We start from the raw sequence: 12896 nt of genomic DNA, 5'->3' as shown, positions 1-12896 counted from the left end.
GTTGGCAAACAACACAAGTGTTCGTCCAGTCTCTGACGTCTTTGCGTATTCCCCTCCATACGAATTTGGAGACCAGCAGCTTTTGCAACGCCCGCACTCCAGGATGCAATAGGCCGTGTATGGCATCGAAAACAGCCCGGCGCCATTTAGACAGGACAATCGGACGGGGTGCACCCAACGAAACATCGCAGAGCAGAGTAGTACCTGCGGAATGGAACGGCACATCCCTCAGCTGGATGCTGGCTGGAACCGAACGAAAAGCCTAGGTCTCCGGGTCGGCCGCTTGGTCCGCCGCCATCTGTGTGTAGTCAATGCCCAATTGGACGGCCTGGACGGCGGCGCGGGATAGGCAATCAGCGACGACGTTGTCCTTACCGGCCACATGCCGGACGTCGGTGGTGAACTCCGATATGTACGCCAGCTGCCTTTGCTGCCGAGCCGACCATGGTTCCGCAGACTTGACCATTGCAAACGTCAATGGCTTGTGGTCAACAAACGCGATGAAGCGGCGCCCTTCGAGGAGGAAGCGAAAATGGCGGATGGCTAAAAACAAAGCCAACAGCTCTCGGTCGAAGGCATTGTACCGGCGCTCATGCCGTTGTAGCTGGCGGCTAAAAAAGGCCAGAGGTTGCCACGTGCCGTCGACCCACTGCTTCTGGACGGCCCCCACCGCGTAGTCTAACGCGTCCGTCGTGAGGGCGATGGTGGCTCCCGGCAGGGGGTGTGCCAACATGGTCGCGTTGGCGAGCGCAGTCTTCGTCTCCTCGAAGGCGCGATCCATGTCTTGCGACCATACCATGGGCTCCTTTCCCGTCATGCCCCTGAGGGCCTCGTAGAGCGGACGCATGAGCTGCGCTGCCCTGGGAATGAAACGATGATAGAAGTTCACCATCCTCAGGAACTCCTGTAAGGCTTTCACGGATTTCGGTTTTGGGAACTCCGCGATCGCCTCCACCTTGACTCAAAGTGGCATTGCCCCAGCGGGGGTTATGCGGTGGCCCAGAAAATCAAGTTGCGCTAGTCCGAAACGGCATTTGTCCGGGTTAACGATGAGGCCGTGCTGCTGAAGCCGTCGAAAAAGGGCCCGAAGGTGCTCGAGATGTTCCTCCTTGGAGGTGCTGGCAATCAGAATATCATCCAAATAAACAAATAAAAAATCAAGGTCCCGCAGGACTGAATCCATGAGGCGCTGAAACGCCTGCGCCGCGTTCTTAAGTCCAAAGGGCATTCGTAGGAATTCAAAAAGTCCAAAGCGGGTAATGACTGCCGTCTTTTCGACATCTTGAGGGTGCACTGGCACCTGGTGGTTACCACGGACGAGGTCGACTTTCGAGAAGATGGACGTCCCCGCCAAATGTGCTGAGAAGTCCTGTATATGAGGAATGGGGTAGCGGTCGGGCGTCGGTATCTCATTGAGGCGGCAATAATCACCACAGGGCCGCCATCCCCCGCCGGGCTTGGGGACGATGTGGAGCGGGGAGGACCAGGGACTACTGGACCGATGGATGATCCCCATTTTCTCCATCACGGCGAACTCCGCCTTCACCGCCGCTAGCTTGCTGGGCTCTAAACGTCGCGCCCTGGCGTAAACGGGAGAGCCGGTAGTCGAAATATGATGCTCCACCCTATGCTTGACGGTCAAAGCCGAAAAGGTGGGCTTCGTCAGCTCGGGGAACTCCTCGAGGAGACGGGCGAAATTGTCGGGCGGTGGCTGCGCACATGAAATCGTGTGTGATGCAGCCGTGTTGCGTGCCCCCGAAATATCGTCGAGCGTGGCGGCGTGAACGAGGCGTCGATTTTTCACGTCCACCAACAGGCCGTTGGCGCCCAAAAAGTCAGCACCCAACAGGGCCTGCGAGATTTGAGCGGTGATGAAATTCCAGGTGAAAAGCTGTCCACCGAAACAGACTTGGACGAGCCGCTTTCCGCAAGTGCGGATCGAACCCCCGTTGGCCGCTTGCAGAGGGGGACCCCGTCTGCCGGCCGAAGGTCGATGACCGAGGCGGGAAGTATGCTGCATTGCGCCCCCGTGTCGCATAGAAAACGACGGCCCGAGATGGAGTCGGTTAAGTAGGTGAGATTCCCGGAAGCGCCGATCGCCATCGTGGCCGCGGGGGAAGTACCGGGACCGGCGTGCTTGACTCACGGCGGTCTATTCGATGGTCTGGTAACGAAACTGCACGGTGGGCGGCAGCAGCGGGCCTTCGGGCCGAAACGAGCATGGTAGTAACAGTAACCGGTCGTCGGAGGCGCCGTGGTCGGAGCCGGGGCGGGGCTCCTCGTGGCGGGGCATTGCGCGATGGCGCAGTATTGTTGCCGGACTGCGTAAATCTTATCCGCCTCTTCGGCGAGCACGACGCAGTCTGCGGTTTCTGCTCAGGCGAGGGTTGCCTGGACTTGCTCGGGGAGCTGAGTAAGGAACAGCTCGTGAAACAGAAAGCACTGGGGCTCAGACCCCAGGAGAGTTAGCATGTGGCGCATAAGCTCCGAGGGTTTGGAGTCACCTAACCCTGGTAGCGTCAGTAAACGGTGAGCGCGCTCCGCTTTGGTAAGACCAAATACCTGCAGCAATCGTGTCTTGATGGCTACATACTTGTCAGCATTCGGGGGACTCTCCAGAAGGCTGATGATTCTCGACGCCGTCGAGCTATCGAGGGCGGAGACCACGTGGAGATAGCTGGTCTGGCCCTGTACGACGTTGCGGAGTTCAAATTGCGCCTCGGTTTGCACAAACCAAGAGGCCACCTGTTGTTCCCAGAATTGGGGGAGCTTCAAGGCCACTGCGTTGGCCTCCATTCCTGGCCCGCGTTCTGCGTTCACCACGAAAAACAATCGCGAGGATTCGGGGTCACCAATGTAGGAGTCTCTGCACTCCTAGCAAAGAATCTATAAACTCACTAGTAGTTAACAAACTGAGTTTAATGTACTAAAACTTTACAAAACAAGAAAATGCAGGAGAAGCTCTAAACAGGTCTATTCACTATCACTCCACACGAGGACTAACTGGAAACGACCTCTACCTCTGACGTCATGACGTCATCACGTTTCCCGCCGTTGGAACGTCACATGACCCACGCGATGATGTCATCGCGTCAGATCACGATTTTGTCGATCTAGCTCTGTTTAACCAGAGCCAACATTAAAAGGTAATAAACATGATTAAAGGCAATTGTACCAGTCACTGTGAGAGTCTCTTAGTGGCTTTGCCACAGGCTCATCATTAACTCTTGGATTTTATAGTCTATACCTCTTGAGGTAAAACCTAGAATTCTGTTAGCTTTATTCACAGTTTTATGAACCTGCGGTGCTGCCTTTAATGTCTTCCAATCAATTTTTATTCCAGTTTGCTATCCTCCCCCTAATTCCATACCCATTAATCTTTTCAAGTAATCTCCCATATGGTACCTTGTCAAACGATTTCCTAAATCCATGCACACTACATCCACTACATTTCCCTCGTGCCATGTCTGCTACCTCCTCAAAGAATTCTATGAGGTTTATCGAGCACAATCGTCCCTTTTGAAATCCATGCTGGCTGCTTCTAACTATTTTCTCTTTATCTAAATATGTGGTTGTGATATCTTGAGACACAGCATATATACAACAGCACAACATGGTTTCCGGTAAGAACTGTACTGCACATGGCTTTATTATTATATACATCATTAGTCCACCAGGTGGCTCTATTACACTTCTCCCTCCTTATTGAAGAAGTTAATCACAGCAAATAATCATTGTACATGAAATGCAATGTATACACAACTCTTGGTATACATTTCTCAAATGCAACACGTTTTATGTTTCCAAATTCTGCTATAGAATTCTGTAACACAAACAAAAGCTATGAACTTATTTTCCATATTTACAGATTAAACTTAATCATTGGTTTTCTGTTTCGAAGAGGATACCTTCTTTCTTGAACAGAACTTTCAGATCTTGTTGTAGGACTTTGACTCATTCTAGACTGAGCCTGTGGAGAATTTTTCTCCAAGGGCTGACCTTGATCTACATTTCTACCAGCAGTGGTATGAGGTGTATTCCAATAGGTAATCAGAAAATTTGCCAGTTTGTGGTCCAACAACAACTGACGTTTCTTTGGATTTGGATCCAACATTTGTTTGATGAGGGCACGTTTGACAATTTGGACTGTGCGCTCTGCTGCACCATTTGAAGCAGGGTGGTACGGTGGAACTTTGGTATGTTTCACACCGTTTATGCTCATGAACTGTGTGAACTCTTCAGAACAAAATTGCAGCCCATTATCAGACACAATTTCTTCTGGGAGGCTGTATGAAGAAAACAATCTTCGCAAATTGTCTAGTGTTTTGCTTGTTATTATCCACATCAGAAACACCTCTACCCACTTTGAGTGACTATCTATCACTATGAACAATTGCTGTCCTTCTAGCTCAGCAAAATCTACATGTAACCTTTGCCACACTCTGGGAGGCCATTTCCATGGCTGTAACAGTACTGATGGTGGTTTCTTGCTCACCGATTGACATATTGTACACTGACTGACTATGTAATCTATCTCTTTATCTAAACCTGGCCACCATAAGTAACTGCGTGCAAAGCTCTTGGTCAAGCATATTCCCAGGTGCTGGTCATGAAGATCTCCTGAACCTATTTGGGATAACCACTCTTGCTCCCCACATGATAACAATCTTTATCCACTGACAATTCATTCCTACGAACGAAGTATGAATGGATATCTTCCTCTGATACCTGGTTTGGCCATCCATTTGCTATGTAATCATACATCTTTGACTCACGTTTGGTTGCCCTACCAATCTCTTCAGCTGTGACAAGCAGCTCATCAATGCATGAGAAATAGAACACTTCATCCTTATTGGGTGTAACTTGTGATGGTGATGGCAACCTGGGCATAGCATCAGCATTGCTGTGATCAGTAAATCGTTTGTATTCAATGTCATATGTATATACTGACAAAATCAAAGCCCAAAAGCCCATCTCTGCATTTGGACTGCAGCTAAGGTTGGAACTGGGGACTTTGGATGGAGGATTGCTGTCAGGGGCTTATGGTCAGTAACTATAGTAAACTTATGACCAAACAAGAATTTGTGAAACTTCTTGACCACAAAAATCAATGACCAAGCTTCCCTTTCGAACTGCGCATAATTCCGCTCACTGACACTGAGAGTGCGTGAAGCAAAAGCTATTGGTCTCTCCTCCCCACTATACAGTACATGAGAGATCACTGCCCCAACTCTGTACGGAGAGGCGTCGCACGCTAGCTTGATCTCCTTAGATACATCATAGTGAACTAACATGGTACTCTCTACTAACTGGCTTTTACACTCTTTGAATGCTGTGTCACATTCTTTTGACCACTTCCGAGGGACCTGTTTTCTCAACAGCTCATTCAGGGATGTAACAATGTAGCCAAGTTTGGGAGGAACTTTCCATAATAATTCAAACGACCCCAAAATGATCGAAGTTCAAAGACATTCTTGGGAGTCGGTGCATTTCTGCATCCAGCTTTCCCTTGGTTGGATGTAAACTATCTTTGTCTACTCTGTACCCTAAGTACTCCACTGAGTTTTGAAACAACTCACACTTGTGAGCTGTCACTCATACCCCGTGCTTCTCTAGCCATTTGAGCACTTCATTCAACACCTCATCATGGATATGCCTGTTTGGTGCTGAAATGAGTATGCCATTCAAATAACACACTACCCCTTCAATCCCTTGCAAAATTTGGTTCATCACCGCCTGGAATATGTCGGGGGCAGAAGACACTCCAAATGGTAGCCTACTGAACTGATATAGGCCTCGGTGAGTATTTATAGTCAAGCATGACTTGGACTCTTCATCTAACTCTAGTTGTAGGTAGGCGTTTGTTAGATCAAAAAGATCTGGCCACCTATCAGCGTTGTGAACAAATCTTTCACATTTGTCAACCTATTGGGTAGATTACACTCTAGAACCTGGTTACCTTATAATCACCACACAACCTTACCTTACCATCTGACTTAGGTACAACAACAATGGGTGTAGCCCAATTACTCAGATCTACCTTAGAGATAATGGCCTAGAAATTCAGTGGGCTGCGCCACCAGTTAGCGCCCAAAGAGGGCACTCAGTGGCTTTAGCGACACTGGCCACGCCTCCCGCGATATTTAGCGGGGCGCTAATGGCGGCGTTAGCTTGTAGCGCTGCGCCGCCACCGATGACGTCATTGGTGTGTGCCCCGATCGCGATATTTGGTCGCGCCCGCCGATTTGCGACCGGTTCACAGGGCCTACCTGTGGCGGTAGTGGCGCAAATTAAGGTGGAGGTGCGGGGCGGCCATTTTTTCTGGTGGCCGCCTGCCAGCACCTCCTCGCGCCGCCCTCCCCGGCCTCCTGATCCACCCCCCGGGCAGTGCCGGCTGTGTCCCAAAAGCCCGGCACTTCTCCTCGGTGTCGGGCTCTTTTGCTGGCACTCACGATCGGTGATCGCGCTGGTGCAGGCCCCTCCCCCTTAAGAAGGGGAGGAAGGCCTGCAGTACAGCAGCGCACCGTGCCACAGCATGTGGCGCTGTGGCACGTAGCGCGGCGATATTCAGTTTGAGCTCCCCAAGCGGGACGCGGGGAGCCTCGAGCAGCGCCCCGAGTCCCTCTTGGGGCGCTCCCACTGAATATCGGGAGGGCGCAAGTGGCTCTGGCCGGAGCGCAAATTCCGGTGCCCAGGCGAGCTTGGCGCCCCAAACGCGGCGCCACCGAATTTTTAGCCCAATGTTCTCAGTTTCTAGTCTCTTGAGTTCTTGCTCAACTTTCTCCTTGAGTGCGTATGGTATGGGACGTGGCTTGCAGTAAACTGCTCTTGTGTCATTCTGCATTCTGACACTCGCTTTGAAGTCTTCGATCGGACTGTCCATTTCACTGAACACCTTCAGATGCTGCTTGACGACATCAACTTTCAATACAAATTTCACTTCCACACGAAAAATCTCATTCCAATCCAGCTTCAGTGATCTCAACCAATTTCTACCCATCAAGGCAGGCTTGTCTCCTGCCACTACTATGAGAGGCAAGCTCTGACACTGATCCTTGTGTTTCACTGGTATGGTGACACTTCCTACTGCAGGGATTTGCTCTCCTGAGTAGCCTCGCAGCTCTACCTTCGATTTCTCTAGCCGATGATCACGCAACTTGTCGCGATAGAGTGATTCTGGTACTACGCTCACCGATGCACCAGTGTCGATTTCCATGGGTATGCGACATCTACTTGGATGATGATACCTTACAAATCGCTGTTAGACGCTACTGATGATGTGAATCTCCAGAAACTCCTCGTCCTTGCTGCTTCTCTTCAATGGTATGTAGTGTCTGGCAATTTCTACTTCTAGCATTGCCAGTTGGTTTACTCTTCTGTTGGCACACCTTTGCAAGATGCCCAGTTTTCTTGCAGTAGAAACACTCTGCCTTCACATATGGACAGCTTTGGGCAATGTGTTGTCCCAGGCACTGACAGCACGACTTCAATGCACTGTTACCTTGGCCAGTTGCTGAGGCCTTGGGGCCCAACTGCCTTTTACTTTTAGCCTGCAGCCGATTCACCTTGGTTGTCTGATGACTGGAAATGGCGCCGAACTCTCAGGAGTATCAGTCGGCCATATCCATTGACAAGCTAAGATAAAAGTCAAGTTAAGGGTTGTCAACAATTTACTTCCGATACGTTCATTTTTCAACCCACAAACAAAGCGGTCACGCAAAGCTCGGTCCTGAAAGTTTCCAAAATGACAGTGAATGGATAGCTTTTTTACAGCTCAATGTACTCACTGATAGCCTCATCATTTAATTGATCATGTGTTCCAAAACGATAACTTTCAGCTATTTCCAGGGGCTCAGGACTGTAGTGCTGTTCTAACTTGGTTGGGATCTCCTTCAGTGGCGTGTCATTCAGCTTGGCGGGAACAAACACATTTTTCAGGATTTCATACACCTCGGGGCCTGCTTCAGTCAAAAAAATAGCCCGTTGCATTTCTAAAATCGCCCGGTTATGGTTTACATCATCAGGGACTTCGACAATACTATTCGCTGTGAAAAACACTTCTAGCTGCACCACACACACTCCGAAAGTCTCTCGGTCACGATGGAACTCACCCAAGCGCCCTATTATTCCCATAGGTGCAACCATCTGGACTCTGGCAACGTCGACAGTTCAGCCACGTGTGCTTGAAATTTGTCTCGGATTTTTAAGTTTTTCTGCAAAACCAAGACCCTTTAACAGTCCCTCTGTCAATTGGCAGGATTATCCTCCAACAAAAATTTCAGCTAGGGAATCCGCAATCGCATCCTCATCGCCAATTCTGTGATATCTTGGGACACAGCATATATATACAACAGCACAACATGGCTTCCGGTAAGAACTGTACTGCACATGGCTTTATTATTGTATACATCAGTAGTACACCAGGTGGCTCTATTACAATGGTTATTTCATCATTAGTTAAAGACTCTCAATTTTCCCTAGAACAAATGCTAAGCTAACTGACCCATAATCATCCAGATTAGCTCTGTCTCCCTTTTTTAAAATGGGTATTACACTGGCCCCTCTCCAGTCCTCTGGCACACATCCACATACAATAGAGCCCTGAAATATATTTTCTAGGGCCTCTGCAGTTACCATTTCTCAACTCCTTCAGGATCCTATGATGCATCCTTTCAGACTCTGGTCCTTTGCCTTCCTTTAGCTTAACTAACTTATCTAAACTTTTCCTTTTAAATAACATGTCAGCTGTGGCTCAGTGGGTAGCACACTCGCCTCTGAGTCAGAAGGTTGTGGGCTCAAGTCTCACTCCTGTTGATGTGTCCTCCTAGATGTTATGTTCAAATCTGCAGTGGGGCTTAAACCCACAACCTACTGATTCAGGTAGAATCAAATTGAGACTTGTACTTGACACTATAAGCTATTGACTACTTATACTTTATGTGTATAGAACAAGGATTTTGCGATATAAGCAAAAGGAAGGATGTTCTTGCCATGGAGAGAGTGCAGCGAAGATTCACCAGACTGATACCTGGGATGGTAGGAATAACGTATGAGGAGAGATTGGGTCAATTAGGCTTATATTTGCTAGAGTTTAGAAGAATGAGAGGGGATCTCACTGAAACTTATAAAATTCTAACAGGACTAGACAGACTAGATGCAGGAAGGATGTTCCCGATGGCGGGGGAGTCCAGAACCAGGGGTTACAGTCTAAGGATAAGGGGTAAGCCATTTAGGACTGAGATGAGGAGGAATTTCTTCACCCAGAGAGTGGTGAACCTGTGGAATTCTCTACCACACAAGGCAGTTGAGGCCAATTCATTAAATATATTCAAGGAGTTAGATATATTTCTTAAGGCTAAAGGAATCAAGGAATATGGGGAGAAAGCAGGGACAGGGTACTGAATTTGGATGATCAGCTATGATCTCATTAAATGGCAGAACAGGCTTGTGGGGCCGAATGGCCTACTCCTGCTCCTATCTTCTATGTTTCTATGATGAAATATTGATTTATGAATTACATGAGGTGTTGATGCTTTATAGTTGCAGATTACGAAATCATATTTATATCTGAACTTTCAAAAGCTTCCTGTTTGGGTGTACAGATTTTTGTCCAGTTTTACCTAACTTTCTTGTTCTTGTTTACTGTGCTACTTTTCAGCTCAATCTACAAACAGCTCAGTGGGAGAAGTATCGGTCCATGTGGATCTGTTTACACACCCTGGGACTGGAGAACACAAAGTCACAGTTAAAAGTAAGTGTCCAGACCAACCCAGCAATCTACTAAAACTGTGCTCCGAGCATTATTTAACTCTCTTGCGTCTAAGTCAAATATTGTGACAATTTGAAGCCCGTTGGTGTTTTGATTTCTCTCTTTGCAGTTGTTGCAGTCAACGAACTGAACTGGCAAACAACTGCCATGTTCCGACCATTTGTAGAAGTTCATGTGGTTGGACCGCACCTCAGTGACAAGAAAAGAAAATTCGCCACAAAGACAAAAAACAACGCTTGGTCCCCGAAATACAACGAGACATTTCACTTGTAAGTGATCATGCGTATTCTGTCTACTTGTCTCTTTAAAAGCTACTTGCACATTAAGTATTCAATTGGTATTAAGCTATTGTCTTCAAAGTGTATAAGTTGCAAATATAGACTATAGTTTTTTTTAAATCATTCTTTAGAATAGATCTAGCAAATGAAAAAGTATATTTTTGAAGTCCAAAATCAAATCTACTTACTTGAAGCCACAAAGGTCTCAGTTTTGGAGAGTTTTGGACTCGCACTCTAAGGAAGAATGTTCAAATCCCAGTCTCAACTCATGCTCAAACTCCAGTAACCCAGTGAGCTCTGATAGAGCAGTAGATTTGAACATTGTCCTTTCACCTCTGACCTGTGTTCCTACACACCTCAGACTAATAGGACATAAAGTCCAAAAGCACGAAACTGCCTATATTTCATGAAATTGATGGTTTCACTCCAGATGGTCATCAAGATGGCTGATGTGGAGAAGGTAAATGTCACATTGTTTCACTAGTGACCTGCTTTGGTTAAAGTTAAGGCACATTGTTGGGGCAGAGTAGATTAAATCGATTTATATCTGACTGGCAATGCAACTGACCTAAGAGTGCTTGATATTGATACTTGGTGCAAAAGAGCGGGAACTGCTCTCTTCCCCCTCATTACGATGGGATGTTACTGTTGGAGAATGGAACATACCTCCACCATAAGGAAAACAAAGCCCACTACAAAATTTAAATTTCAACTATGCTCTGTGGTTGTAATTTTGCCAGTTCTTGACTTGACTGTTGATTGGAGCACTTCTGTGTACTGAAATATTGTGTTTCTGGGGTGGGAGATGAAAGAAAAAAATTGCAGAAGGAGCCTGAGAAGGCATGGTGAAGTATTCGTGGCAACTTTTGAGATGCCATTGAGGACTGAGACCATACTGTCCTATCAGCTGCAGGATGAAGCTTAGCTGCAGTGGACATCTATATGATGATAAATGAGGAACAGTAGAAATTAAGAGGGAGGTGGGAAAGATCTCCATACTAAATGTTTCTTTATGCATACAGCATCCTGAGTAATGAGAATGGCCCTGAGTCCTATGAGCTTCATATCTCTGTGAAAGATTACTGCTTTGCCAGAGAAGACCGAATTATAGGAATGACAGTCATCCAGTTAAAGGACATAGCTGAGAAAGGGAGCTGTGCATCATGGTATGCTCTGCTCAAAAATGTTTACATGGATGAAACTGGGCTGACAATTCTCAGAATACTCTCGCAGAGGACCAATGATGAAGTGGCCAAAGAATTTGTACGCCTCAAATCAGATACCAGGTCGACTGAAGAAACCACGTAAAAAAAAAGCAGAAGAGAGACTGCAAGGAAGCATAAGTTGAAGTTATCTTTAGTGCATGTCTGTTTAAATGTGTGGGTATGTTTATCTGAATATGTGCAGGTGTGTGCAGATAATTATAAAGTACTTCAGCCCATAATTATGTTGATGAGATGGGGAGTACTGAAAGACATTATCTTTGGTCTCTCAGACAGCTAATTGTTCTGATAAAGTGCCAAACCAAGATTACCCAAGGGAATTTTTCCTGGTATTTTTGTTTCTTTTTCAATTTGCTAAATGATTAAATTCTAGTACTATATTGCTATTCTGTAGTTTTTACACAAGTATTTGTTGGTCCTTCATATGTGGCAGGCATTGTCTCTTTACTTCTGTGATGTTGGGCTGTGTCTATCCAGCGCATGTTAGTGTATCTCAGCTAAGTTACATCCTAAAACTTACCAGTATATTTTACATTTTTGTTAATTACATATATGGTTTTTTTTCTTCAAACGTATTAAGACATTTATATTGAGATAGCTGTTTATTGCATCTACAATGCTTATAATTTTTCACTATTAATTTAACAAAATCCATACTTCCTATCCTTATTAAAGGTGCAAATCAATTAATATTATACCTTCATTGAAATTTTTCTGACATATCACTGTGAAGATGATGCTTAGCTGACATTGTAACCAATTTTCTTAAAAAGAAACAGCTCACAAGCAAACTGGCATTGTTAATTTCCAAAAGTTGCCAAAGGGATCTAAGGTCCAATCAACAGTTTTTTATGCCACATTAAGAGGCCATATGTTTACAGAGCTACAGGCTGTTTTGGTGATTTAAATAGAAGAAGTTACTATGTTTCTGATAAATAGTGAAGCTGTTACTATTTTCAATGATGCGCTTGTAAATGTTGCTTTATAAAATTGTACTATCGGTTCTGCTGTAACCCCATTGTTTCAACATTTTCAAAAATTGGTAATTATGCAACATTCTTATGTATTGCACTAATGTTGAAATTAATGTCATGTAAATATATTTAGTGAACAATTGTACAATAAAGTATTGGAAAATTCCTGTTTTGTGTCAAGACACTTGGTTGCTGCAAAACTTGTTCAGTGTTTCTAATGCAGTTATTTTTCAGGTTTGGAGAGAACATTAATGAGTCCAAGTGCCCTGCTTGTGGCTGTGAAAGTGATGGCAGCCTTAACGTTCCTGGCCACCAGGTAATCGTCCAGGTCACTGGACGAAGCACTATGTCCAAATGATGCACTTTATATGATTCGACAACACCACATTGGATGTCAGTTGCCCAATGATAGTCCTCAGTATAGCTATTTGGTGCTCCATCACAACAGGTATATCAAACGGCGGTTAAGAAGGCAAATGGTATGTTGGCCTTCATAGTGAGAGGATTCGAGTATAGGAGCAAGGACGTCTTGCTGCAGTTGTACAGGGCCTTGGTGAGACCACACCTTGAGTATTGTGTGCAGTTTTGGTCGCCTTATCTGAGGAAGGATGTTCTTGCCATGGAGAGAGTGCAGCGAAGATTCACCAGGCTG

The 12896-nt window shown here is 46.1% G+C and overlaps 1 protein-coding gene across 10 annotated transcripts in view; it reads left to right on the top strand.

The window, feature by feature from the left end:
• Positions 1–12429, top strand: part of unc13c (unc-13 homolog C (C. elegans)) — a 794870-nt gene extending 782441 nt beyond the window's left edge. For 4 of the 10 annotated variants that reach the window (XM_085968792.1, XM_085968791.1, XM_085968790.1 and 1 more), the window contains 3 exons: positions 9659–9751; positions 9879–10038; positions 11070–12429. In XM_085968792.1, coding sequence (XP_085824918.1) covers positions 9659–9751; positions 9879–10038; positions 11070–11355 — 539 coding nt within the window. In that variant the 3' untranslated portion in view covers positions 11356–12429. The remainder of the gene's footprint in view (positions 1–9658; positions 9752–9878; positions 10039–11069) is intronic. The other 6 variants (XM_085968796.1, XM_085968795.1, XM_085968793.1 and 3 more) reach the window with 5 other exon arrangements.
• The last annotated feature ends 467 nt before the right edge of the window (positions 12430–12896 follow it).

This window comes from Somniosus microcephalus, chromosome 27 (assembly GCF_052327205.1).
Source record: "Somniosus microcephalus isolate GS21.2 chromosome 27, FLI_Smic_1.0, whole genome shotgun sequence".
Classification (NCBI taxonomy): Eukaryota; Metazoa; Chordata; class Chondrichthyes; order Squaliformes; family Somniosidae; genus Somniosus; species Somniosus microcephalus.
The sequence above is the reverse complement of the archived record's forward strand: the minus strand, read 5'-3'. Positions and strand labels throughout refer to the sequence as shown.